This window comes from Bubalus kerabau, chromosome 2, assembly GCF_029407905.1.
Source record: "Bubalus kerabau isolate K-KA32 ecotype Philippines breed swamp buffalo chromosome 2, PCC_UOA_SB_1v2, whole genome shotgun sequence".
NCBI classification, from domain to species: Eukaryota; Metazoa; Chordata; class Mammalia; order Artiodactyla; family Bovidae; genus Bubalus; species Bubalus kerabau.
Genome location: NC_073625.1, coordinates 171334390 through 171361216, shown reverse-complemented (window position 1 = coordinate 171361216; position 26827 = coordinate 171334390). Strand labels below are relative to the sequence as shown.

The 26827-nt window shown below is 39.0% G+C and overlaps 1 protein-coding gene across 1 annotated transcript in view; it reads right to left on the bottom strand.

Moving 5' to 3' along the window:
- SLC9A9 (solute carrier family 9 member A9) overlaps nucleotides 1-26827 on the bottom strand; it is a 647485-nt gene that overhangs the window by 581299 nt on the left and 39359 nt on the right. Inside the window, exons 3-4 of the mRNA XM_055569424.1 lie at nucleotides 9771-9848; nucleotides 8203-8279 (exon numbers count right to left, since the gene is read on the bottom strand). Of these exons, the coding sequence (XP_055425399.1) occupies nucleotides 8203-8279; nucleotides 9771-9848 (155 nt within the window). The remainder of the gene's footprint in view (nucleotides 1-8202; nucleotides 8280-9770; nucleotides 9849-26827) is intronic.

Here is a 26827-nt window from a genome sequence, read left to right as displayed (position 1 = left end):
ATATGGATATGAGAAACCACACTGCTAAGCAGCTCAGGCTGTACTTGACAGATTAGAGATTATTTTTTTCTTATTTGGCTGTGTCAGGGCAGCAGCGTTATTTATTTTTCTCTCTGACAGCAGTGACAGCTATTACTGTGCCAGCTCCACATCCAAAGAGTAAATGAATGCACTGAAGAGGCATGAGGCTTTCTAGCCAGACTCACCACCGCCTCCTGAGCTCTGCTGGGCTGCAGCCTCCTGAAAACGGAGTCTCAGAGAACAGCAGCCCAGAGTCTCAGGGGACACTGAGAAAAACATGGTTGGGAAGGAGGGGAAGAGAGCGGGGAAAAACAAGAGAGAAGGTGGAGATAGATAAGAGAGAGGGAAAATAGAGAGCTTTGTAGTTGATAAGAATTAACCAGGGGATACTGGCAAATACACTCTTGGCACTTTGCATCTCTGCTATTGCCTGCCAACCAGAGTTCTTCTTATTAAAACACACACAACAAGAAACAACAGAAGAATCAGAGTTTCCCAGAAATGAAGTGAGCAGCATAATCAAGCTGCTTATAGTCATAAACCTATTAGATAGCCCCTTCAACTTGTTTTCCCTTTTATTTTCTTTTTAATGTAATTGACACATGGAGGAGAATATATAGAAGATATATGCAAATTATACATTATAATAGCACACTGACTACCGGGAAACCCACTTCAAGCCATGAGACAGAATATTACCAATAACTTATTTCCTCTGTGTGTTTCTTTCCATCCCATTCGTTTCCCTCTTTCCCAGAAATCACAACTTTGCTGAATCTTGAGATCTTAATTCCCTATTTGCTACACATATACATATATGCATTCTCACCTATATGCATGTATGGTTACACAACATTGTTTAATCTTGGTCATTTATGAACTTTATAAAAAGGTAACATGGAGCTTGATTTATTGATCTTACATTGTTTCCAAGGCTCGCCTACATTGGCATCAGCAATTTTATTTATTTCATTGTTTTCAGTGCTGTATAATATTATATACATTTATTTTCCTTTTTTTCATGAAATATGAGTTGTCTAAAAGTGTTTGCTATTATGAATAATGTTGATACAAACATTTTTATACATGGTGCATGTGTGCAAGAGGGTCCCTAAGGAAAACACTCAGAAATATAAGATCTACAAATATGTACAAAGTATGTAAGAATGTATTTATAAATTTTAAAATTATTTACTCATAAATGTAAACATTGGAATAAATGTATATTCTAGAGTAAAGAAATAATGATAGACAAGGTGCTCATGAAGAAGGGTATCCGTTTAAGATATAAAGGCTAATTATTCAGCCTTCATAATTAGGACAGTGTGGTACTGGTGCAGGGATAGATTAGAGACCAGTTAGAAAGAATTAATGGCCCCAAACAGAAACCACAACACATAGTGCAGGAGGCACTGTAGATCTAGGGGGAAAGTGGGGCAGGACAATAAATGACGTTAGAATAATTAGTTGTCACTTTGAGAAAGAAAAAAATTCATTAGCTGTCTACTGCATATTATACACAAAAATCTATTTCAGAAAATGGACTTACTACAAAAGGTAAAACTTTAATACACTTTAGAAGAAAATATCTTTCTGATTTGGGGGCCAGGAAGGATTTAGTAAATAAAATTTTAAGATGCTAGCTGTAAAACAAAAAAATTATAAGTTTAACTATATTAAAATTTAAAAATTCTGTTCATTAAGAGAATCATGAAAAAAGTAAAAGCATAAGACACAAACTGGAAGAAAATATTTGTGGCATCTGTAACTAAGTACAGATCATCATGTAGAATATATAAGGAAACCAGGCAAAATAATTAAAATATGATAAAACAACAATAATAAAAATATAATAAAACAACTCATTAGAAAAATGGATAAAAAGTTTGGTCAGGTATCATATGAAAATATAATCTATTTCATTAACAATCAGGAAAATAAAAATAAAGACTACAGTAGAATTTCATATCATTCCTATTAAATTGCCAAAAATTACAAGGAACAATTGCTTTGGAGACGATTTTTCATTTGTAAAAATGAATATCATTTTGTATACCCTACCGCCGGCACTTCCAGTCTTAGGCATGGATACAGAATGGCCACCAAGTCTGGGAACACAGGCAAATACCTAATAGCTGGTTTATTGTTATTACTCTATAGTCCAGATAAAATAATAGGACACATATTTTCGGACTTTAGAGCTACCCTGAATGCAGTCTAGAGAATTCTTCAGTTCTAATTAAACATGGAGATGTGTAAAATCCTTCCTTTCCCAGCTCTCTCTTTGCTTAGGTTCTTGAAAAACATGTTCTTTGGGAACTGCTACTCCCTAGCAAAGCTGATGAAACAGTGAAATCTATATAGACCCTCTCTCATAAAAAATTCATGGATGATTTAAGGGGGTTAACTGCCTTGCTGAAGTCCTTCTATGCACATCTAATGGTCTGTGTTTCCTGGATTAAGAACTGGATTAGTAACTAAGAACTGCTGTAAATCATTCTCTTTACAGCGTTAGAGCTTAAGGCACTGACATATTGGCCTCCATCCATGAACCATACTTCTTCAGGTTTTGATTCTAGACCCTTGTTCCTTCTTCCAGGTTTAGGAGTCAGCCTTTTGAGACTGCTGAACATCAACAAACCTTATCCCTTTCAAGGACAGAGAAACACTGATTCCATAACTAGCTCCATGGGTGCTCAGGCCTACAGGCCCCAGCTCAGTGGGGATGATAACACAAGAGGGTTGTGTCAGGCACGCTTCTGTGGCCTATTAGAGAGTCCAGCAGGTAAAACAACATTCCTGAAGAATGTTGATATGAATGATATAAACAACCTCACACCTGAATCCAGGTTTTCCAGAGTGAGTTACCCCAAATCCAGCAATTCTAAGGAAGTAAAATGAAGTCATACCATCCTTCCAACTATCTCCAGTAAGAAAGGACAGGTTCAATTTCTACACTGCAGTTATATTCATAGCTCATTATCAAACATTCATATTTTTCATAATTGCTAGGATGGGATGGTTGGATGGCATCACTGCCTCACAGACATGAGTTTGAGCAACTCTGGGAGATAGTGAAAGACAGGGAAGCCTGGTATGCTGCAGTTCATGGGGTCGCAAAGAGTCAGACATGACTGAGTGATAAATGTGATAATGTTAAAATGTGACAATGATAAATGTGAAAATATAAAATTACTGAGGGATTGGTTTGTCTTGCATATATAATTATTAATTGCAAAACACTAGAGGAAATATAATGCATCATCTTAGGAGGAGGACAAAGAGACTCTAAGAGTATTGTTCTCAAGTCAGACAGGCTGTGCCATTTATTACCACTTACTTGCTGTGTAACCTTGAGCAAGTCTCAACTTCAGCATCCTTGCATGTAAAAGAAAGATGATAATAGTGCCTGTCTCATAGGGGCACTATGAGAATAAGATGAGATAATACTTGTAAAAAGCATAGGTCAATGTCTGGCACATGGAATGCAATTTAAAAAGTGAGCTTTCCTTAAAATTAACACCCCATTCTTCATCATTTAGATCCATACCCCCTTTTTCAAAATATTTTTTTAAGCTGTGGTACTTGTTTTAATTTGTCCTTAACAGAGAAGCTAAAAGTATATCATTTTCAATTCTCTTAAAGAAGTGTTTCACAGACACTGATCAGTTCTTAGAACAAAAATAAACATGATGCCAGTAAACACTAGGTCGGTTGGCGTTGTGATGATACACCTATGTGACCATGAAAGTGGAGACACTGAGTCAACAGGAAAGGAACAGCTCTCAAAGCTGGAGGAAATGAATAGCAAAATAATTCAAATACATGGATTTTATTTCAAAGCAGAGACATATTTTAAATATTTCTTAAGTGATAAAATGGGGGAGACAACTAGAAAAGATGAACAATTTAACCTTAAAAAAATGTTTAAAAATGTCTTCGACTTTATTCCCAGGGGGATATTGTTAAACTTTCCCATGTAAATTGAAAGACGACTTACACCTAATTTTCTAAATGAAATGAAGTTAATAAAACTTAAGAACTTTTTCATTTAAACGGACCCAACAATCTCAAATCCTAAAGAACATCTGAGTCCAGCTCTAGCACTAACCTGTAGTTTGATTACAGGGTTTACCAGCAGAAGATCATGGCCCACAGGCTGAGTTTTCATGCATATTCCACGATCACTCTTCATGATCTTCACATCCTCATACATTTCTGATCCTGAGATGCACGGGCATCTGTCAGCTGACTCTCCAGCACTCCAGTTCCCACATTCTCTTACATCACTCTGTGAGACTGATCTCCAACATGGAAAATTGCACAATATTCCTAATACCCACCAGGACTAACACACTTGATAGTATGTAAAATCCAACTTCTTCATCCCTCTTCACTAAATCACTACCCAGGATCTACCCACTTTTTAAAATTATTCTCAGCCTCCATTCTAACTGATTGTCCTCAGTCCCTCCTCTTGCCTATTTTATCCAAATATAAATATATCTGCATAAACTCAGGCATTCCTTCTTCCCCTTAAAAATGTGGATTTCTTTTTAGATGGGATTCTTGATAAAAATCTCTCATGTCTATGAGAACTTTTAAGGGGATAAACAAAGAAACATGTGGCATGTTAGTAAATATTTATTCTACCATTTTATTTTTTATTTTAATATTTTAAATGTTTTTGTGCTAATAAAAATAGAAGTAAAGCAATTTTTTGGCATGAAGAGTATGACTCAGGAGCCAAACTATTTAGTTACTAATATCAGCCCTACTACTTATACCGTGTTATTCTCTCTGAACCTCAGCTGTCTCAACTGTTAAATGAGGGTAATAATAGTATCTACTTAATAGGATTATTTGGAGGATTAAATGAAATAATCCTTGTAAAGCAGTTTTTAAAAGGGCATGGTACATATCAAGCTTTCAATAAATTTTTGTTGTATTGTTCTTGTCACTATTAATTTATCAGGAGAATAGAACTGGTTGTTTTCTAAGATTTAAGTTTAAATTTGAGTGATTCACAAAATGGGAGTTACCAAATTATGAAAGTATCATTTTGGTCTGAATTTAAGTGTGTGCCTTTCCTTCAGTGGACTTCCCTGGTGGCTCAGTTGGTAAAGAATCCGCCTGCAATGCAGGAGACCACCTGTAATACAATAGACTTGGGTTCAATCCCTGGATTGGGAAGATCCCCTGAAGAAGGAAATGGGGGATTTCCTTATCTAAGAGACCCATATTGTTTGTCGTGGGATTTATTATGTAATTTAGTTGCTTTAAGCATAAATAAAATTTATCTTAGGTGCTGCTTATGGAATGTTTTGAGCATACCTATAAATTAAGCTGGGGCTTGCCAGGTGGCTCAGTTTTAAAGAATGTGCTTGCCAATGCAGGAGACGTGAGTTTGATCCCTGGGTCAGAAAGTTCCCTTGGAGAAGGAGATGGCAACCCACTCCAGTATTCTTGCCTAGATAACCCCATGGACAGAGGAGCCTGGTGGGCTACAGTCCATATGGTCACAAGAGTTGGACATAACTTAGTGACTAAACCACCACTAACTTCACTTCAAAATTTTTGAAATTGTATCTGGAGAGCAGCATAAAACAATGATTGTTTTTCATCGTACAGTACCCTGAACAATTGAACCTGCCAATGTTCTTCCTCTATTTCTGCCCATAGCGTAAGTGTGGAGTCACCCATCATTTCCCAGGGATTGAATCCAATGGATATCTATGTCTGTCCCACTTGACCACTCCTGTGTTAGACACTGTCCACCCTCCATCTACCTTTTACCTTGTTTTCCAGACACAATCCCTGCTGGTTTGCTTCCTGTTTATTTGGCCCAGTACTTCTTCATCTTTTGAGGGCACCTCTCCCCTTCTTCAGATAGTGCTGTTGCCCAGATACCTACCTTTCTCACTCCACATACTTGCTCTGCATGACCTCATTCTCTCAGGATTTCAACAAATTGATGATTCAATATCCATCTTTACTGCCACTGCCTGATACTAAGCCCTCATCATTTCCAACCTAGCTTAGAAATTGTCTCAAGAAATAGTCCCCTTGCTGCCTTTTTCCCACTTCACATGGCCACCAGAATGACCTTCCCAAAGTGTAAATCTGATCTTGTCACTCTCAAGCTAAAGCTCTTTTAAGGGTTTCCCTTACCTTGCGGCATAAGATCCTAAAATCTTTAACTTATCTATCCCTTCCGCATTACAATCTAATGATCCACATTAGGAAGGCACCCTATAAGTTTTTGTTGTTCAACCTTTAGAACCATGTTCTAAAGGTTTTGCCAGGCTGCACATCTTACTCAAATCACTTTCTATTATAAATGGTTAACTGTGGCCTTAAAAATTAATTAGCAGAGTTTCTCAGCTCCAATAAATACATATTACTGGATTTCTTGAACTGAAATTTTTAAGAACAAGTCAATTACATACAATGCATGCATGTTAGTATACACACACACACACACACACACACATTATATTGTGCTTTACAAAAGAGATGTATAGAGTTTTAATAATAGCAAAAGCATGTTATGTAAATGCACAAACAAGTATACTTGAAGTCAGTTATGCAAGGAAACAGAGTAATAATGAAACTGATTATGCCATAATTTGATAATATTGTCTACAAGTTTAGAATTTAGATCTATTATAAATTTCAGATTTCCATATTATAAAACTGCTAAAAATCAATCTTTGCTATAAACTGATAAGTATCTAAAGTTTACACATCTCAAAGTCTTGAGTGGATGTATAGGAACAATGATTAGGGATGTGTAGGAATTAAAGATAAATTGTTAAATAAAGAGAGGGTGATAGCAAGAGCTGCTGGATCAAGAGCAGCAGTTTTTAATTTTGTCCTGACCAAGGTCCTACTACTTATAGATGGTGAGACTGAAACAATTAATTAGCCTTTTAAGATGTTACATTTCTCATCTTCAGAAGGAAGAGTTTAATCACACAGATCTCTGAGGCCCTTGCCAGCTTTGAAGTTTGAATACTTAGCTATGGCATACTCACAGAGCAGAAAAGCTCTCCCTTGAACAAGCTTCCAGAAGGATCCAATGCACTGTGACTCTCAATCACAAACAGTTGATAGACCCCTTAGTTGTCCAGACTTTATGAGGGTCCCCAGTCTACATCTCTGCAAGCCTCCAGCTTCAGCTGTTAAAATCTTCAGCTTCCTCACTAACTTAACCATGCTGGACATTTTCATATAATGTAGCCTGAGTTGTTCTAGGCTTGAACCAATAAAAATTTAAGAGCGAATTCAACATAACCCCCCCTACTCTCCATTTTCAGGTCCAAGTAATGATAGCTCCTTAGCCTTCCAGTGACACACACTAAACACTTCATAAGGAAAGGGCTAGGTGAGTGACTAATGTGTGTTTTTAGCCTCAGTTTCTTGTTTTAGGGATATAACAGCTGTATGCAGTAAAATTTCAGTGTAGAACTGGCTGTATTAGACAATTTAAGACATCCACACCATCATAGTCAGAGCAGCTGGATGTGTTTTCTACAGTGGAGATTTAATGTATTGATAGAATTGTAAGTGAATTGGATTCGCTTCACCATTTTGTACCACATTCTGCTTTATGATGAGTTGCAAGCCAGAGTTTGGGGCTCACAGCATAACCAATAAAATATAATGAGAAAAAAACAAGTCTGGATTCTACAGTGTATCAACCAAAAAGCCATCCCAGCATTAAACAACTCTGCTGATATTTAGAAATGTCTGTCTCAGACTGCTCTCTTGTTAACTTTCCCTTAGAAAGAAAACCCCTGACATATATAACTATTGTAGTCCTGTCAAATACAGGTAAGATCCTGCAAAGAAGATGGAAAAAGAATACAGTGTGTGCTTACTGCATTATTTAAGCCAAAAAAAAGACAATGTGCTTCACATAATTCAAACCAAATTAGCCACATTGTCTAAGTCAGAAGTTCAAAACTCAGAGAAAATCCAACAATATAATTCTAGTTTGCTTTGATTTGAAGCCTTGTGTTTCTCAGAAGACATGCAAGCCTTGGAATTGAGTCAGAAAAAAGTGTCAAGATGTGATATACTGAAAAAAAAAAAAAAATTCACCCACATAGTGTGAGGCCAGGAAACGTGAGATTGGCCCCACAGCCTTCTGGAACTTAAGCTCCAAATGTCACTTACCCTATGACGATGCAGGAGATGGCCGTTCCCAAGAAGGCATATGTTAAAATAGATCCCAAGTTTTGAAAAAAGTGTCTCTGGGGAGGAAAAGATAGATTTCATATAGTACATCAGATTTTTTCTTCTTAGCATAACAAGAAATAAAAACAAATGCATGTGTTTTCACAGCCTCTCCCTTTCCTCACTGTTAAGGCCGATTTTGTTTTTGGAGCCTCAGTTGCTGGCCTTATTGTACAAAGATAACTTAACTGATTTACAGTGTAAAGGACAGAGGTTGCCAACAAATAGGGAAAAAATACATCTGGAAAGTGACAGGCCAGAACTGGCTGGCCCTGAGAGAGGAGGAAGGGATTGGGGCAATGGTCATGCAGGACTCTGGAATGATTAAAGGAAGACAAAGTTTTTAAGAAGTTTTGTTGTCACTGAAACCCCTCTAGCACTTTAAATATACTGTTGTAAAAGATTTAAGTTGCCGTTTGACTTTTATTGGATCTCTGATTTACTGTTTTTCTGAAAGTGATGAAACCAAACCTTAATCACCTACAACAGTTTATTTTAATGAATCACACAAAATGATGCTTAGTCTTGGGGCTAGGATGAAGAAGGATGAGCGGAATAAATCCAGCTTTCTAAATCTTTTCAAACGCTTGCTTGGAAAAACTCCCTTCTAGTTCTGTAAGTGGTAGCTAAGTAGCCAGAACTGACAGCAAGAGGGAGCCCAAAGTACACAAGAAAAGCAAGTCTGTACTGAACAAGTAAAGGCTGCTGAAGCCCACAGGCCAAAGGGAGGAGCGCCCTAGGAATCTCTGGAGTAAGGGGTGGGCAGCCAGGAAAGCAACCACATTAACTCTGCATCTCAAAACTCATTCAGGCTGGAGCCTTGATCTTTGGCCCTGGGGAGGCTAGCATGTAGACGTTGGTGTGAATTACTAATTTAGGAAATGTACATGTTCAGGCTACACATAAGTCATGTTTTGCAAGTGCAAAAAATGCGAGAATGAACTTTCTATAAACTCAATGTTAATTAAAAGCAAACTCTTTGGTTATAATCATCTAGAATAATATTGCCCAATAGAAATATAATGTAAACCATATATGTCATTTAAAATGACATATGTAAAAAAATAAAATGACATATGTACTTTTCTAGTAGTCATATTAAAATAAGTTTTTAAAAAGTAAAATGAACGTTGATAATATAATGTATTCAAAAATTATCATTTCTACATGAAATAAATATAAAACATTGTAGAAATATTTTACATTCTTTTTTTATACCGAGCCTGTAAAATCCAGTGCATATTGTACACTTAAAGTGCATCTTCATTCAGACTAGTCAAGTTTCAAGGGCTAAATAGCTGCACGTGACTATCAATCAGTATACTGGACAGGGCCAGTTTAGAATTCTAAGCATGTCAGATTTGAATCTGCATCATATAATCTAAGACAATGATATTTTTACCAAATAGGTAAACACGTAAAATAAAATGATGCTTTTTTTTTTTCATTAGTGCTGGCAAGATTCTCTATTTAATGATAAAAGACGAAAACAATCACTGTATATTTACCTTCTTTAGACTATATCCAGCATGAAATATAATTGGCGGCAGTAAAACATTGAAGAAGATCTCTGGATCAAATGTCATCTGCCAAAAAAGACAAATATGTAGTTAGGAAGATGCTCTTTTGGGCTAATAAAAATAAATTTAAAAAAAAGTTATAGTTGCCTTTGCTAAAGTTGTATGAGACATATCAACATGCTATTAAATTAGTAGAGATAAAAATAAGAGAAAATGCAAACTTAGAAATTTATGATTGAGTATAACTTATTTTTTTTTGAGTATAACTTATAAAGTAATATTTTAAATGTAAAACTTATGTTCCATTCTGTAGCTAATATGAACAACATAAAATCTGAATGAAACATTTCTAGGCAAAGAAAATTTTTTGCTTTTATTTTGATTAGCTATTCATTCTTCATATTTTAAATGCTTTTATTCTATTTTATTTTTTTCTGGTTGAGGGGATTGGTAGTGTTCAAACATTTTAGCTTCTGACAGGATTTATTTAAAATTTTCCCAAATAAAAACATTTTTAGAAATTTAGTCTTAGTTTTCCCTGCTTTATCCTATTCCAAAGTTCAAAATATTTTCCAGACTCTGGAAAAACACATTTGAAAGAGAAACAGGATTTTTCTAGTATTTGTTTATTGGCTTTTACTTAAATGCTAAAATAAACTTGGCAAAAATTCCTTAGTGTGAAGTATGATGAAATGAGATGTAGAAATTCTTGAATCCAATACATGCTCTGTGCTGAGTAGTCTGAAAATGAAAACTAATTTAATCTTTAAAAGCTTCCTTAGATTCATCCTCTTCTCTACTTCTCTCACACTCCGTCTTTCGCTCTTATACATGCACACACACACACACACACACACATACACACACACACACACGTGCGTGCACACACACATGCACACACATACACTGCCATTCATTATTTCTCCACTAAGGCCTTCTTACCATTACAACACTCATCAAAACCTTTCAGACGTACAGGTCTTATAACTACACTTTCTATACTTTTTTGCCCGAATTCTTACTCATTCTGAGGCTGATTCTCAAAAACTACTTCTCTCTGAAGCATGCTGATTTCCCCAGTCAAAACCGACTGTACTTTCTTCTGTGCTCTTTCAGCATTCTATATCCTCCCTTGTAGCATATATTTCATAACATAATTTATCAGTTTCTGTTTGACTGTCTTTTCCATTAGACTGGGAACCCATCAAGGATCACAATGATGCTTTGGTCAATTCTGTGTTGCTTTCATCCCTCCCAGGGCTAGCTTATTGCTCGATATATTTTTCTCAATTGGGAAAAAAATTAATTACCTTTTAAAGTCAAATCTATTAAAATAGAGTGAATTATGAAAAAGTGAAAATGTTAGTCACTCAGTTGTGTCTGACTCTTGCGACCCCATGGACCAGGCTCCTCTACTCATGGAATTCTCTAGGCAAGAACACTGGTTGCCATTCCCTTCTCCAGGGGATCTTCCCCACCTACGGATCAAACCCAGGTCTCCCACATTGCAAGCAGATTCTTTACCATCTGAGCCACCAGGGAATTAATTTTATATATATATATATATATATATATATATATATATCTCCCTAAAAACCTTACATATTACAGGTAAGAATTACTTAAGTAAAAATTAAGAAAAGCTTTTCTTAATTCCACTATTTACTTTGGGCCTAGTTGAGCATTGCCAGCGTCCCTCTTCTCCCTTCCCCACACTGGCTCCTTGACTCTACCCATCTAATATTTGGGAAGGGGTAGGCTGGGGAAGTAGGAGCCATGTAACTCAGTTGGGTGCCCACTTATAAACCTAGTTATTCTCTCACTGATGCCACAACCTCTTGGACCAGTGAGCATTCAGGTAGATCAGCTTGGCCCATCCATAGCTTTCTTGTGCCTCTCATATTTCTTCATCTTTAAGATGAATACAATAATTTTATACCTAATTTCTAAGGTGGTTGGAAAAATTAAGTGAATTAATACTTGTAAAGCTCTTGCAGCATTGCCTAACATGTAGTAAGCACTTTTAAGAATTCATTACTAAAGAAAAGGAAATATCTGAATTAATATTGTAAAGTTATATGATTTGAAGAAACTGCCCCATTGTCAGGAACTCTTAAGTGTTACAGCTGTGCAACATTTGGGCAAAGAGATTACTTCTCCTTCTAAGTTTACTCTTTTTTTCTAAGATTATCTAAAACACCATTATTGATTATTTTTGAGGCCGCTTCAAGAGTCTATCAATTGCATATTTGAAGGCTTTTGCAAAGAGATGTATTTCTGTGTTCTGGAGGAGTGAAGCCATATAGCTGTGGTCTGTGATCTTCTGGAAGAGAGGATTACAGTGGCACAACATCTTGGGCAGAAAATCCCTCGCCTCTGCAGTTTTTCTGCAAAAATCAGGTTAATCACTCAACCAGAACATTTCCATAATCAGAGTGCCCCATTCCCTGCATGCAGGTTAACTAATGTGCTATTGAATTATATTTTCTGGAGCAGCCAGATGAAACTGGCAGGCTGAGAATGGCATGCAGAGTACGAGGATTTATTTGTATATACAAAACAGATTTGTGTTCCTTTCAGACTTGCTATAAGCTTAGGAACTGCTAAATCAGAGTTCTGGGAGTATCTCCAAACCCAGATAATTTCTCAGAAATGGCTGGATCTGCCACTGCACCAGCCTCCAGATGGCGGTTCCACGTGTCATTTTCTTCAGACTTTGTGTTCAAATCATGGCCTTGGAGGTGAGACTGGTTTAAAAGCCCAAACAATTAAAATTTTTCATTATAGTATGAGGGGGATTTAGAGGTGTGTAATGGAAGGACAGAAAGCTAAATACACTTTTCTTAAAGTACAAGTTTTAGAGACCAGCACCATCCAACAGAACTTTGTGTGATGGTGGAAGTATTCTGTTACTGTCCTGCCCAATAGAGTAGCCATGGGTCATATGATCTATTGAGCAATTGAACTGGAGACTACTGGAACAGAGGGACTGAAATTTTTATTTTTCTGTGGCCAGTAACTATGGGACAGTATATTTATAGACAGGTACTAGAATTTAAAACTTCAGACCATTCAGTTTTTAGATGGTTTATCGCCCTACATAAGGAATGATTAATTTGGAGCAACAGACCTGCCACTCAAATGGTAGAATTATGAATGCTTCATGAAAACTGAGATTTTAAAATATTGGGATTCAACTCTTAAAATATCAGATAGTACGAGGCAGAAAAATACCAATATGTTCAACTACTACAAGGATGCAGTAGTTTTATCTATTATCTCAAATATGCACTAGTGTTTGGCTAGGAATGGCCCAGACATACATTCAGAGAGATAATCAACTTGAAAACTTCCAAGAGTAGAAAGGAAAGCTACCAAGTTCAACTCTCAAGGTCATCAGAAGGTTATAGATACAAAATTCTGTTTGGGCTTAAGTATTAAGGCATCCAGTGACTCAATATGAATTACCTGGGAAAAAGTATGTGTTCTATGCAACTACTAACTAAATAAGCACTAAAATAACCACTTTAATGGGGGACTCTGATTTATGTGGCATATTACTTCCAAAGAGGCCTTTTAAAAACATTGTTTCATCAACTCTGACAGCATTCCTGCGTGGTAGCTGGCAGATGCAATTATGCCCTTTTTCCAGAGACAGGAGAAGAAATGAAAGGCATGCCCGGTGTCAATCAATGTGACAGGGATATCACTGGGAACGGGGTGTGTATGCCTGGGCAAACTAAATGTGTGCTTTTCAGTTGAGAACCCGGCTAACATAACTGCTTAAACCAAGATTTAGGAGTGTTTAAGAGAGGTTGGCACTCAGAAACAGACTTCATTATTTTGGCAATTCTCAACTCCTTTGGAAAAATGAAAGTAGTTAACACAATAATGTGTTTGCTTATCTGCAATGATTTGTTCATTAGAAATCTAGTGAGCCCCTTCTCTGCTGCAATCCAGAGTTCTTTAGAAGACAGATAGCACTCTGGGCTTGCTGACCCTGCAGGGAGCCCTGATCTTGAAGCAGCACATGAGCTGGGTTTTGAAGGATGAATAGAAGCCTCTCCATGGGGCACCAACATACAAAACCATGCTCCCTTGTCTGCCCTGGGAGCACTGAGCCAGGGTTCACCAAGCCGCAGGGGAAACTGGCGGCTTCCTGAAGCTTCAGTTATACCTAAGAGCAAGTAGTTTGAAATATTTTGAATATTTTAAGCATGCAGATATACTTAAAAGTGAAAATCAAAACTTGCATGCATTTTTAATATATATATAGAAGACTTTTTTTTTTTTTTTTAAAGAAATCTTGGCTTGCTTAGGGAAGGCAGCTCTAGACAACATAAGAATGAGTGTTTCCTTTCCTCTGCCCTAGGTTATGCTTTGGTGTGAGAAGTACCAGAGGGGGTAAAAGATGAATAATTTCAGAATATATAATGAAAATATACCACCTACAAATTAGATGAGCTTAGTCTACTTACTTAATCTCTCTGAGCCTCAGTTTCCTCATTTGTAATTTGCCTACTTCCTAGACTTGCTTTTCATGATTAGATGTAATAAGAGATGTAAAGGGGTCTACATGGTACCCAACACTGATTGTTTCTCAAGAAATGGTCACTGTACCTTAATTGAAATGAAAGAAACTGTTGACGCAATGGACTGAGGATTGGAAGCACGAGGCACAGAAATATTCATTCAAACATGAAGAAAAGTAGAAATGTTTTACCCAGCAAGATTAAACAATAAAATGGCTATTGAGAGTATAAATTTGTATAACTTTTTAGTAGGGTAATTTAGCGACAGCTATCAAAATGTCAAATATGCATACTGTTTGATTCAGCAACACCTAATTTGAGAATTTATCCCACAGATATGCTTGCACATGTGTGGAATGACATAAGGACAAAAGTATTCATTGCAGATGGATGAATGGGAAAAAAGAAAACATTGAGGATGGCTGAGCCGCAGACTGGTTAAATAAATCACAGTATACAGCTGACCCTTGATCAGGGTAGGGGAGTGCCGACTCCCCATGCTCGAAAATCTGGGTATAACTCACAGTTGGCCCTCTGTATACGAGATTCTTCTCTTTCTGCAACTCCTACTTATCTATGGTTCTGCCTCTGCAGATTCCATCAACTGTGGATCATGTAGGACTGTGGAATTTGCTATTGAAAAAAATCTGCACAGAAGTGGACCCACACAGTTCAAACCTGTGTTGTTCAACGGTCAACTACAATCTGTAAAACTGAATACTATGCAACTGTTAGAAAGGCTGAGGAAACTGTCTAGGAACTGATATGGCTGCTTTCTAAAATTTGTTGTGAAGCTAAAACAGCAAGGTATAAAACAGTCCATCTGGCATGTGTAATAAAACTTGCTATGTTCTCACCACACTCCTTTTCTTTTCTGTCCTGGCCAGATACCTAGACTATATTTCCTTGTCATCACGTGTGACATGACAAAGGTCTGACCAGTTGAATATAGATAACAGTAATATAAGTAATTTCCAACCCTGGTCTCTAAAGATCTCCTATGTTCTCTGTCTTTCTGCCATTGTTAGTTCCCACAGAACATCTGGCAGAGGTCCCAAATACTAGGGAGTGGCAGAGCCACTAGATTAAAGGAAGCTGGGAATGATTACTGGCCCCTGGAGAAGACTGCAAAGACCACAGTGGATTTGAACACAAGCAATAAATAAACTTTAGTGTACTAAGTTGTTGAGATTTGGGCTTCCCTGATAGCTCAATTGGTAAAGAATCCACCTGCAATGCAGGAGACACTGGGTTTGATTCCTGGGTTGGGAAGATCCACTGGAGAAGGGACAGGCTACCCACTCCAGTACTCTTGGGCTTCCTTGTGGCTCAGCTAGTAAAGAATCTGCCTGCAATGTGGGAGACCTGGATTCGATCCCTGGGTTGGGAAGATCCCCTGGAGAAGGGAAAGGCTACTCACTCCAGTATTCTGGCCTGGAGAATTCCATAGACTGTATAGTCCATGGGGTTGCAAAGAGTCGGACATGACTGAATGACTTTCACTTCACCTCACATTGAGATTTGGGGGTAGTCTGTTAAAATATTTGGCCTGTTCCAAGATTTATGTGGAAAAGGAGAAAGTGTAGAATATTTACCTGCGTATTATATACATATGTGTGTGTGTGCATACACATACTATTGTAAATTGTATATATACTATCATATATGTTATATATGGGGCTTCCCTGGTGACTCAGATGGTAAAGAATTCACGGGCAATTCAGGAGACCTGGGTTCGATCCCTGGGTCGGAAAGATCCCCCAGAGAAGGAAATGGCAACCCACTCTAGTATTCTTGCCTGGAGAATTCCACAGACACAGGAGCCTATTGGGCTATGTAGTCCATGGGGTCACAAGAGTTGAACAGAACTTAGTGACTAAACCACCATTGTTACCATGTTATAGATATACAATCAGTTGCCTCTGGGGAGACCAGGGATTAGAACTTGGTGGCAGGAAGGGTAGTGGCTTGGAGAAGGCTTTTCTGTATTTACGTAGTGAAGGATGACTCTCTTCGCCCTGGCTTTTATCTATAGATACAGACATGACTGCTGCTTAGCGCAGTGCATCCAGGATTTTTGCCATCATTATATACACACAGAAAGTGATTATATTTGGTCAGTGGAGGAAACTGTGGTCAGTGGAAAGTGGGGAAATTAGGGTCCTGGTAAGACAATTCAGAGCTAAAAGGATAAGACTGGGACTCTGACCATCCTCAGCCCAAGGGTGAAGGGATCTAAAGCCTGTGGAGCAGCTGTAATCCATTAGCACATCAGCAGGGGGGCACCGTACAGGATTGAATACTCATGGCCCTCATTTCATCTTTCACTCATCCTCCCCAGGACACAGAGAGTGACCAATCTAAGTTGGAGAAAAGAAATTGAGAGTGTGCATCACGGCCTCCTCTCTCTCCATGTTGAAATCAGCCTGTTTGCTCAAAGTGGATGCCCCTAGTTCCTCCCAAACATAGGGAAGGCTTTCTGTCCAGATGGATCTGTGGCTGGTTTGATAAGTCTTTCTAATTCTGGGGCTAAAGATGAGCAAGCCAGCTTACAAACTGAGCCTCATTATTTTACCTAGCTTTTGATCTCCATCTTTCTCATTGTTGTATCTATGTCTCAACTAGTTATAAAATCAGATGGGCAACTCTACCTCAGCAACAACAAAAATTTTAATAAACACTATCAACTAAAAACTCAGATTGGCAAAAGATGATACTGAATAACTTCTTTAAGATTTCAACATACCCTTTTGTACCTTTTGAATGTGAGCCACATGAATGCATTACCTACTCAAAAAATAAACTGAAGCAATTCCCCCCAAAAAAGATGTCTCAGGTAGATTGGTTTGAAGGGCCCTAAGTATTGGCCTGGATGAAGGGAAACCATTATCAAGCCACAGTTGCCAGAATGAGCACAAGGTAACAACGATGTGAATGAAGGTGTTTATCACAGAATGGAAAGAAAGAAACAAACCCAGGAGACATCCATCCATTCAACAATATTTACTGAGAATAAGCCAGGCATATGGCAAGGAGAAGCAGCAGAGCTTGCAGGTAAAATAGAGAGGCAAAAATAATTAAAAAAAAAAAAAGAACAGAAGGAACCCATATTTTTGCACTTAGGAGTATGGCTGAATAAAAAATGACTGAAGAGGAACTGACTTGGCAGAGGTAAGAGGAGTCAGAAAAGCTCAGGACTAATTGAAGTCTTGGTTCCCTGAGTCTGAGGTGTCTGTGAAACACTTGGAAATACATGCTTGGGGACAGGTGAGCCAAGAAGAAATGATTAAAAATCATCAGCATAGAGGAAAGGATTTGTCAAGTATAGACAGGATCTTTGAAGGAGTAAGTACTATAGGAAAGAGAAGAAAATCAAGAACAGACCCTGGGATGGGAAGAGGTGGTACTATCATGGGAAAGGACAATGAGTGAGCAATCACGAGACAAGCAGAATGAGGGTCAGAGCCACAGAAAACTAAGGAGAAGCGTGGTATAAGAAGGAGGTGCTGTTCCCTGTAAAAGATGGCAGATTTAGCAAGTAAAAATACACCCAGTTTAATGGGAACTTCAGATAAGCAATAATTTTTCAAAACAGTTTCTTAGCACTGCATTTGGGATATGCTTTGCTCAATTATTTGTTACTTACCTGAAACTCAATAAACAGAGAAGCAAAAATAGAAAGGGGCTTCCCTGGTGGTTCAGCAGTAAAGAATCTGCCTGCAATGCAGATGTGCGTTCAGTCCCTAGGTCAGGAAGATCCCCTGGAGAAGGAAATGGCAACCCACTTCAGTATTCCTGCCTGGAAAATCCCATGGACAGAGGAGTCTGGAGGGCTACCATCCATGAGGTCACAAAAGATTCAGACACAACTGATCAACTGAAAACAACAAAAAATAGAAAATCAAAAGTGAACCTGTGTTTTTGCATCTGCAGAGTACATCATGAGCAACGCTGGGCCGGAAGAAGCACAAGCTGAAATCAAGATTGCCAGGAGAAATATCAATAACCTCAGATATGCAGATGACACCACCCTTATGGCAGAAAGTGAAGAGGAACTAAAAAGCCTCTTGATGAAAGTGAAAGAGGAGAGTGAAAAAGTTGGCTTAAAGCTCAACATTCAGAAAATGAAGATCATGGCATCTGGTCCTATCACTTCATGGCAAATAGATGGGGAAACAGTGTCAGACTTTATTTTGGGGGGCTCCAAAAACACTGCAGATGGTGACTGCAGCCATGAAATTAAAAGACGCTTACTCCTTGGAAAAAAAGTTATGACCAACCTAGATAGCATATTGAAAATCAGAGACATTACTTTGCCAACAAAGGTCCGTCTACTCAAGGCTATGCTTTTTCCTGTGGTCATGTATGGATGTGAGAGTTGGACTGTGAAGAAAGCTGAGTGCCGAAGATTTGATGCTTTTGAACTGTGGTGTTGGAGAAGACTCTTGAGAGTCCCTTGGACTGCAAAGAGATCCAGCCAGTCCATTCTGAAGGAGATCAGCCCTGGGATTTCTTTGGAAGGAATGATGCTAAAGCTGAAACTCCAGTACTTTGGCCACCTCATGTGAAGAGTTGACTCATTGGAAAAGACTCTGATGTTGGGAGGGATTGAGGGCAGGAGGAGAAGGGGATGACAGAGGATGAGATGGCTGGATGGCATCACTGACTCAATGGACGTGAGTCTGAGTGAACTCCGGGAATTGGTGATGGACAGGGAGGCCTGGCGTGCTGCGATTCATGGGGTCGCAAAGAGTCGGACACGACTAAGCGACTGAACTGAACTGACTGAGGAGATGAATAACCAAGGAGCCACTGACTCTTCAGCCCAATATCAATGACTAAGAAAAGAATTTCAAAGATTGAGGAGAATCCTTTGAATTTCTTAATTAGGAAGTGGTTGTCAATCCTTTTCGATTGATTCCAATCAAGAAATGGATACAGGGAGTAAAGGAAATAGTGAGTGATGGGAACGTAGAAGCAATGGGTTTAGAACCTTCATTTGGGAGGTTGAGTGTCAAGCACTTTCAGGAGTCCAATAACTGGCTCTAGGAGGAGATGAAGGAAAAACAAAAGGATAAAGGCTAAGAAAGAAGGAAGCAGAGGAGCAGATCAGGACAAAGAATGGTGAAGGCTTAAGTTTAGGGAAGTAAGGAAGTGGGGTGTGTGTGTGTGTGTGTGTGTGTGTGCTAGTCACTCAGTTGTATCTGACTCTGAGACCCTATGGATTGTAGCCTGAACCAGGCTCCTCTGTCCATGGAATTCTCCAGACAAGAATACTAGTGGGTAGCCATTCCTTTCTTCAGGGGATCTTCCCAACCCAAGGATTGAACTGGGTCTCCCGCACTGCAGAAGTTTGAGCAACCAGGGAAGCCCCAAGGAAGCAATATAAGCAGCAAAATGATAATGAATTAATTAAAAAAAATATGGAAAGAAATCTTTCTCTCAAACTTCAAATTTGTGGAGCAGCCAGGTTAGGAGATTGTTATTCACAGTGAAAAGTATTCTTCTGTTCCCCAGATGGTTTCCTGCTGGGCCCTTATATGTGGCAGGGACTCCTCAGTGAAACAGGCTCTACCTCATGTGGGCTGTTTATTAAGAAATACACAGAGCCACAGGCAGAGGGAGAAGCTGCCTGAGAGGTCACCTGTCTTAGGGGTCTGCAAACTGATCTCTGTCAATTCCTGGGCTCTGCGGAGGGAGTGGTGGTGATGGGAGGTGGGAACAAGAGTGTTGGTCTCCACCCTGGCTCAGCCCTCCGGTTCTGCCTGAGCAGTTGTGATTTGTTTTACACATTGAGAAGGGTTTTCAGATTTTCTTTGAATGAAGCATTCCTCTGCTTCATTTGAAGCAGACCCTGACCTAATATTGTCCCCTAGAAAGTTCAAGGAACATGTGAAATGTCAAGGTGTCACTCAGAGGCACCACTGAACTTAAAAATTCTAGACCAGAGCTATTCCTCTTTTTATTATAATATATTCTTAACTTTGCTTTAAACAAGTTTTAAATGATATGTCAGAGTTAAAGACCCTTCTTTCCCTCTTCCCCAGAAGTGACCAGTACCCTGAAGTTAGAGAGTGTTCTTTTCTTCCATGACTGTGTTCTTATACTTCACATACAGGTATCCATAGCAATGATTACTATTATTTGTGCATCTTTAAGTTTTACAGAATTTTAGCTATAAGTAGCCTTTTATATGGGATTCTTTGGTGGTTCAATGGTAAAGAATCTGCCTGCAATGCAGGAAGCGTAGGTTGTATCCCTGGGTCAGGAAGATCCCTGGAGAAGGAAATGGGCATCCCGCTCCAGTATTCTTGCCTGGGAAATCCCATGGACAGAGGAGCCTGGTGAGCTACAGTCCATGGGGTCACAAAAGAGCTGGACAAGGCTTAAAGTGACTAAACACACAACACCAACCTTTTATATCCTGCTTTTTACATTTAGATTTTTTTTTTTTACAACTTATTTGTATTAATACAAGTGGATCTTGTCCATGTGCTTAAACTGCAGTATAGCCTTCTGTAGGATGAATATATCATGATTGTTTTTTCCCTCCTCTAACAAGAGAATCAGGGCAATTAAGTTGTTTCCTATTTTTCACTATGACTAGAAATGATGCAGTAGATATTCCTGTACTTAAGCCTTTGCATATAATGTGTGTGAAGTTCTCTAGAAGTGGAAAACACTAAAGGTAGAATTGCTGAATGCCGAATCTTCAACTTTACTAGACTGAAGTTACTTTAAAGTGGTCACACCAATTTACACCCTAAATAAGAGTGTAGGAGCATTTTCCCACATTCTAACCAATGCTTAGTATTAACAAATTTCCAATTTTTACCAATCAGGGCTGCTTAATATTACTGTTTTCTTTGCACTTCCCATTACTAACGAAATAAGTATATTTTGTGTGTTTTTGGTTTTTTGTGACATCTCTTTAATGAGTTTTTGGATTATATCTTTTAACCAGCATGACTTTTTCTTGTTTATTAATTCTTCACACAATATGGTTACTATTCAGTTTTGGTTATTTACATTTCAAATATATTCTTCTATTCCCTTACCTTCTTAAACCTTTTAACATTTTTTTAACTTTGTCACTGGTGTCTTCATGCCAATTTTTTTCATTTGAATGTAGTAAAATTTATTCCATTTTTTACTTTGATTCAGCTTTTGGTAACATCTTTAAAAAATCTTTCCTTATCCTGACTATATTTATATTTATGACTAAATATATTTTCTCCTAAGGTTTTATAATTGGCTGTTTACCCTAAATTTTTAAAAGCCTGAGGAAAGGTTAGGGTTTGAATATAAATAAAGCAAGTTACAAAGTTTTAGAGACCACCTGATTTAAATCACATAGGAAAAATGTAAAATGAATGTACTTTTCCTTGTAATGATAATCATGAATTATTAATATCACTGAGAAATTGTGAGACTATCATACCACAAAACCATGATGACTTTTCAAGTAGTTGAAATTCCAGAAGTTAGAAATACACTATTGTGAAATTCATGCAAAAATGACAGATACAAACATTGGTATTTCACTGGAGGTAGGTAATGTCTATGTGTGTGCAGGCATGCTAAGTCGCTTCAGTCCTGTCCAACTCTGTGTGACCCTATGGACTGTAGCCCTCCAGGCTTCTCTGTTCATTGGATTTTCCAGGCAAGAATACTGCAGTGGGTTGCCAGGGGATCTTCCCAACCCAGGGATCAAACCCGTATCTCTTATGGCAGGTGGATTCTTCACCACTAGCACTACCTGGGAAGCCCAGGTAATGTCTACAAACCCAGGCAAACTTAAGTGGAGAATTTAGAATAAAACATTTATATAATTCTAAATATTTAGCTTGGCAGCATGGAGTTGTGGAAAGTACACTGAACTCAGAGCCAGAAGACCTTTTCCTAAGACCAGTTCTGCCACAGATCAATCATGACCAAGTCACATAAGTTTTCAGAGTCTCAGTTTCTGAGACACGGGGGTGATATCTGTTCACCTCATGGAAACATGGTGAGACTAAAATGGAAATAACAGCAATCTTTGAAAAGGGAAGGCATATCTATTGTAATTGAAGCAGGGCTGAAGTTCAGGGTCTGTCTTCCTCACTAATAGACTGCTATTACCACTTGTCAATTAATCATAACAGTAAGTAATAATTTTTTTTTAAAAAAAGCACCTTCATACATAGACTCTCATATTTTCTTTGCAACAACTGTTGAGGTAAGTACTGTGAACATCCCACACAGTTACATGACTTTTACAGTTACAAACCTTGTAAGTATCAAGACTTTTACTCATATCTTAGCTTCGAATTGTGAGTCCATTGTTTTGTTGATAACAATAATGATAAAACTAACAGTTAGTATACTTTGAACCCTTACTATGAGCTAGGCACTATTCTAAGTGCTTTACAAGTTTTTCTCATTTGCAACTCACAATTATCATACCAAGTATTTAGGAATATCCCATTTTACAAACGGATAATTGAAGCACAGAGAAACCAATCATCTTACCCAATATCACTTAGCTGGTAAGAAGCAGCTGAACCAAGTAATATGGCTCCAGGGACTACCTTCTTAACTAAAATATTCCATCTTCCATCCACCTATGGGTTCAGGTTACCCACCCCACTACTGGATGTGTCCTCATTAGCTGCAAATACATAAAGACCACCTACATTTTCCAAATCTTTGCTACAGCATCTAGACACCAATGGCCAGAGTCTCCTATGTTTCTGAACAAGATTCTTGACACATGAACTTACCTCTGTTACCTTTGTGACCCTTCACTAAGGTAACTATACCTTCCAGCTTAACCAGAACAGTCCCAGGTAGTAGCTGTTGTCCTGACTTAATTAATACTCACGCCCCTCATTCACACACAAGAGTTCTAGCTTGAAAATCAAATGATAAGGTTTTCTATTGCTAACTCTGGACAGACTCCTGGCCTTTGTTTCCTTATACATAGCTTGGATTGGCTGCTGGTCCTCTATAGGCCTGCCCTGTGCTGTGAGTTGCCTACCTCCCATCAACCCCACTAGCAGTGGTATTAACATGACAAGGGGACTTCTGGCTTCATATCAGCAAGGGAAGAGAAAATAACAGGTGAATGTGAGAAGGGATTGATTCTTCATCTCACCAAGAGTATTCATTCCTCAATACCTGGGTGAGGATTGCAAAAGGAAAGACAAGCTTGTGCATCAAGAATGATTCCCTTTCCATCTGGAATTGATAGTCATCTTGGCCAATCTTAATATTATAAAGCAAAAGAAACTGCTTTCTGACCTTCATTATATATAGGAATATCACAGTCCCACAGAGTTTCTTTTTGCCTTACAATTTTCTGAGTTTCCATTATCTTTTTCGGTCCTTAGATTTGAATTGTGCGTGCAGCTTCCCCATCATAAGGCCTCAGCAGGGAGCAACTGGCTTGGGGAAGCTGGACAGGGAAGGGCTGAATCAGCAAGGGCCAGTCACAGCAGGCATGCTTGAGGGGATTTGGGGGAAGTAGAGGGGATGAGCTGAAATCAGCAGAAAATAGATGCCAAACAGCTTGATTTAAAATTAAAATGATGTGTTTTTCAAACAGTGCTTTCACCTTAAAAATGATGCATTAAAAAACAATACCAAACTTCCTTCAACATAACTACTTCAAACTTTGTCCCAAGGGGGAAATCCATGCTTGCCAAGGGCAGATGTTAAGGAAGAAGAGTAATATTTACAGCATTTCTAACAACTTTTTCTCACTCATTTTGTAAAGTGGGTATGACCGATCCCTGTTTTATAAAGAAAAATATGAGAGGTTAACTTCTCCAAGGTCTCAGTGCTAGAAGTGGCAGAGATAGGATTCAGCCCAAGGTGGAATTGCAAAACTGCAATGGACTGAATATTTGTGTCTCGTCAAAATTCATATGTTGAAATCTAACCCCTAAGATGATGGTCTTAGGAGGTGGGGCCTTTGGGAGGTGATTAGGTCATGAGGATAGAACTCTCATACAGGGGATTAATGTCCTTATAAAATAAAACTGAGAGGGCTCTCATTCTTTCCGCCACGTAAGGACACAGCAGGAAGACAGCCATCTATGAATCAGGAAGTTAGCTCCCACCAGACTCCAAATATGCTGATGACTTGATCTTGAACTTTCCAGCTTCTAAAACTGTGAGAAATAAATGTTTGTTGTTTAAGTTACCCAGGATACGGTATTTTTGTTACAGGTGACAAAAAGGACTAAGACAAAATCCTTATGCTTTTCTCTATATCACCCTAGAAGCAGTTAGTTCAAGCTAAAGATAGGAATCTCTAACAGTGGGATTTTAAGACAAGCCTCATGTGAGAAAAAACTTTTTTGTGAAATGAAACATGAGGTGTGTGGATATTTCCAGTTCTCCTAAAAATGCAAAGAGTAGGCATATATTCAGTGGTATGCTAGTAAATCATCTCTCTGGAGAGAGAAAAGAGCCTTCAAGCCTGGATTTGCAGCAGTTGACAGTTTCTAAATACTCCCACCATGACCCATTTCAAGCTGCCAATGTTTGATCAACTGGCTTGTAAGATTATGGATATTAAATAAATAATCAGCTCTCAGAGAACAGACAAGCCTGTTCTAGTACTCCACTGCATTCTTTTACTTCAGCTGTGTGTTAACTCATCATTTGGGTACTCTCCCCACTCCAGTACTCTTGCCTGGAAAATCCCATGGACGGAGGAGCCTGGTGGGCTGCAGTCCATGGGGTCGCTACAAGTCAGACAAGACTGAGCGACTTCACTTTCACTCTTCACTTTCATGCATCGGAGAAGGAAATGGCAACCCACTCCAGAATTCTTGCCTGGAGAATCCCAGGAACGGGGGAGCCTGGTGGGCTGCCATCTATGGGGTCGCACAGAGTCGGACATGACTGAAGTGACTTAGCAGCTTGAGCACATGACCTACGTAAATATATAAAGCTTCTCACACTGTGGAAGGTATAGGAGACCAGAATCTATTACATAACTTCCCCCCAAAACTTGCCTTTTAGACATAGAATTATTTTGAACTGATTATTTTGAGAAAGAGTAGACAAGGAGATGCTCTGAAAACAGACTAGAAATTACCCTTTTGTAAGGTGAAGGACTTTGGCCACCTCATGGGAAGAGTTGACTCATTGGAAAAGACTCTGATGCTGGGAGGGATTGGGGGCAGGAGGAGAAGGGGACGACAGAGGATGAGATGGCTGGATGGTATCACTGACTCGATGGATGTGAGTCTCAGTGAACTCCAGAAGTTGGTGATGGACAGGGAGGCCTGGCGTGCTGCGATTCATGGAGTTGCAAAGAGTCGGACACGACTGAGCAACTGAACTGAACTGAATTGAAGGTGAAGGAGGAAAGTGAAAGAGCCAGCTTAAGACTAAATATTAAACTAAGATCATGGCATCTAGCCCCATTATTGCATGGCAAATAGAAGGGGGAAAGGTGGAATACTGACAGATTTCCTCTTCTTGGGCTCCAAAATCACTGCGGATGGTGACTGCAACCATGAAATCAGAAGATGATTGCCTCTTGCAAGGAAAGCGATGACAAACCTGGACAGTGGTTGAAAAGCAGAGACATTGCCCTGCTGACAAAGGTTGGTAGAGTCAAGGCTATGGTCTCTCCAGTGGTCACATACAGTGGTGAGAGCTGGACTGTAAAGAAGCAGAATGCCAAAGAATTGATGCCTTGGAACTGCGGTGCACAAGAAGACTCCTGAAAGTCCCTTGGACTGCAAGGAGAGCAAACCAGTCAATCGTAAAGGAGATTAACCCTGAATATTCACTAGAAGGACTTGTTAGGTAGTTAGAATAGGAAACAGGAGTCCAGAATGGCGGTGGCTAAAAGACAAGGAAGAGAAAAGCCTGCGAAGATAGAACAAAGGAAGGTCTGAGGACTGGAGGGAGGACCTCAGGTAGAACAAACAACAATCCTGGCTAGCCCAATTTACATAGGGCAGGCCCAGGGGGGGAAAAAACATATAAAAAGAGGGGCCAAAAGCCAGGGGTCTCTCTCTCCTGCATGCTGGGGCTCTTTTCTCTTCACGTTTTTGGGTCGACATGCCCTCATGCCTCGAGGATGGATTTTCCTGCTATTTTCTCAATAAAATAGAGCTGTAACACAGAGCTGTAACACTGATTTGTCTGTTCGAGACCTGAGAGCTATAACATGATCTGTCCAAGACCCGAGAGCTGTGACGCACCGAGGGCTTTAATGTCCGTCACTCCAAATCTTTGTTGAGATGAGACAGAACCGAGGAGCATACACTCGCCTGACAGACTGATGCTGAAGTTGAAGCTCCAGGATTCTGGTCATCTGATGCAAACAGATGGCTCATTGGATGAGACTCTGATGCTGGAGAAGATCGAGGGAAGAAGGAGAAGAGGATGTCAGAGGATGAGATGGCTGGACAGCATCACCGATGCAATGAACATGAACTTGGGCAAACTCTGGGAGATGGTGGGGGACAGGGAGGCCTGGTGTGCTGCAGTCCATGGGGTCGCAAA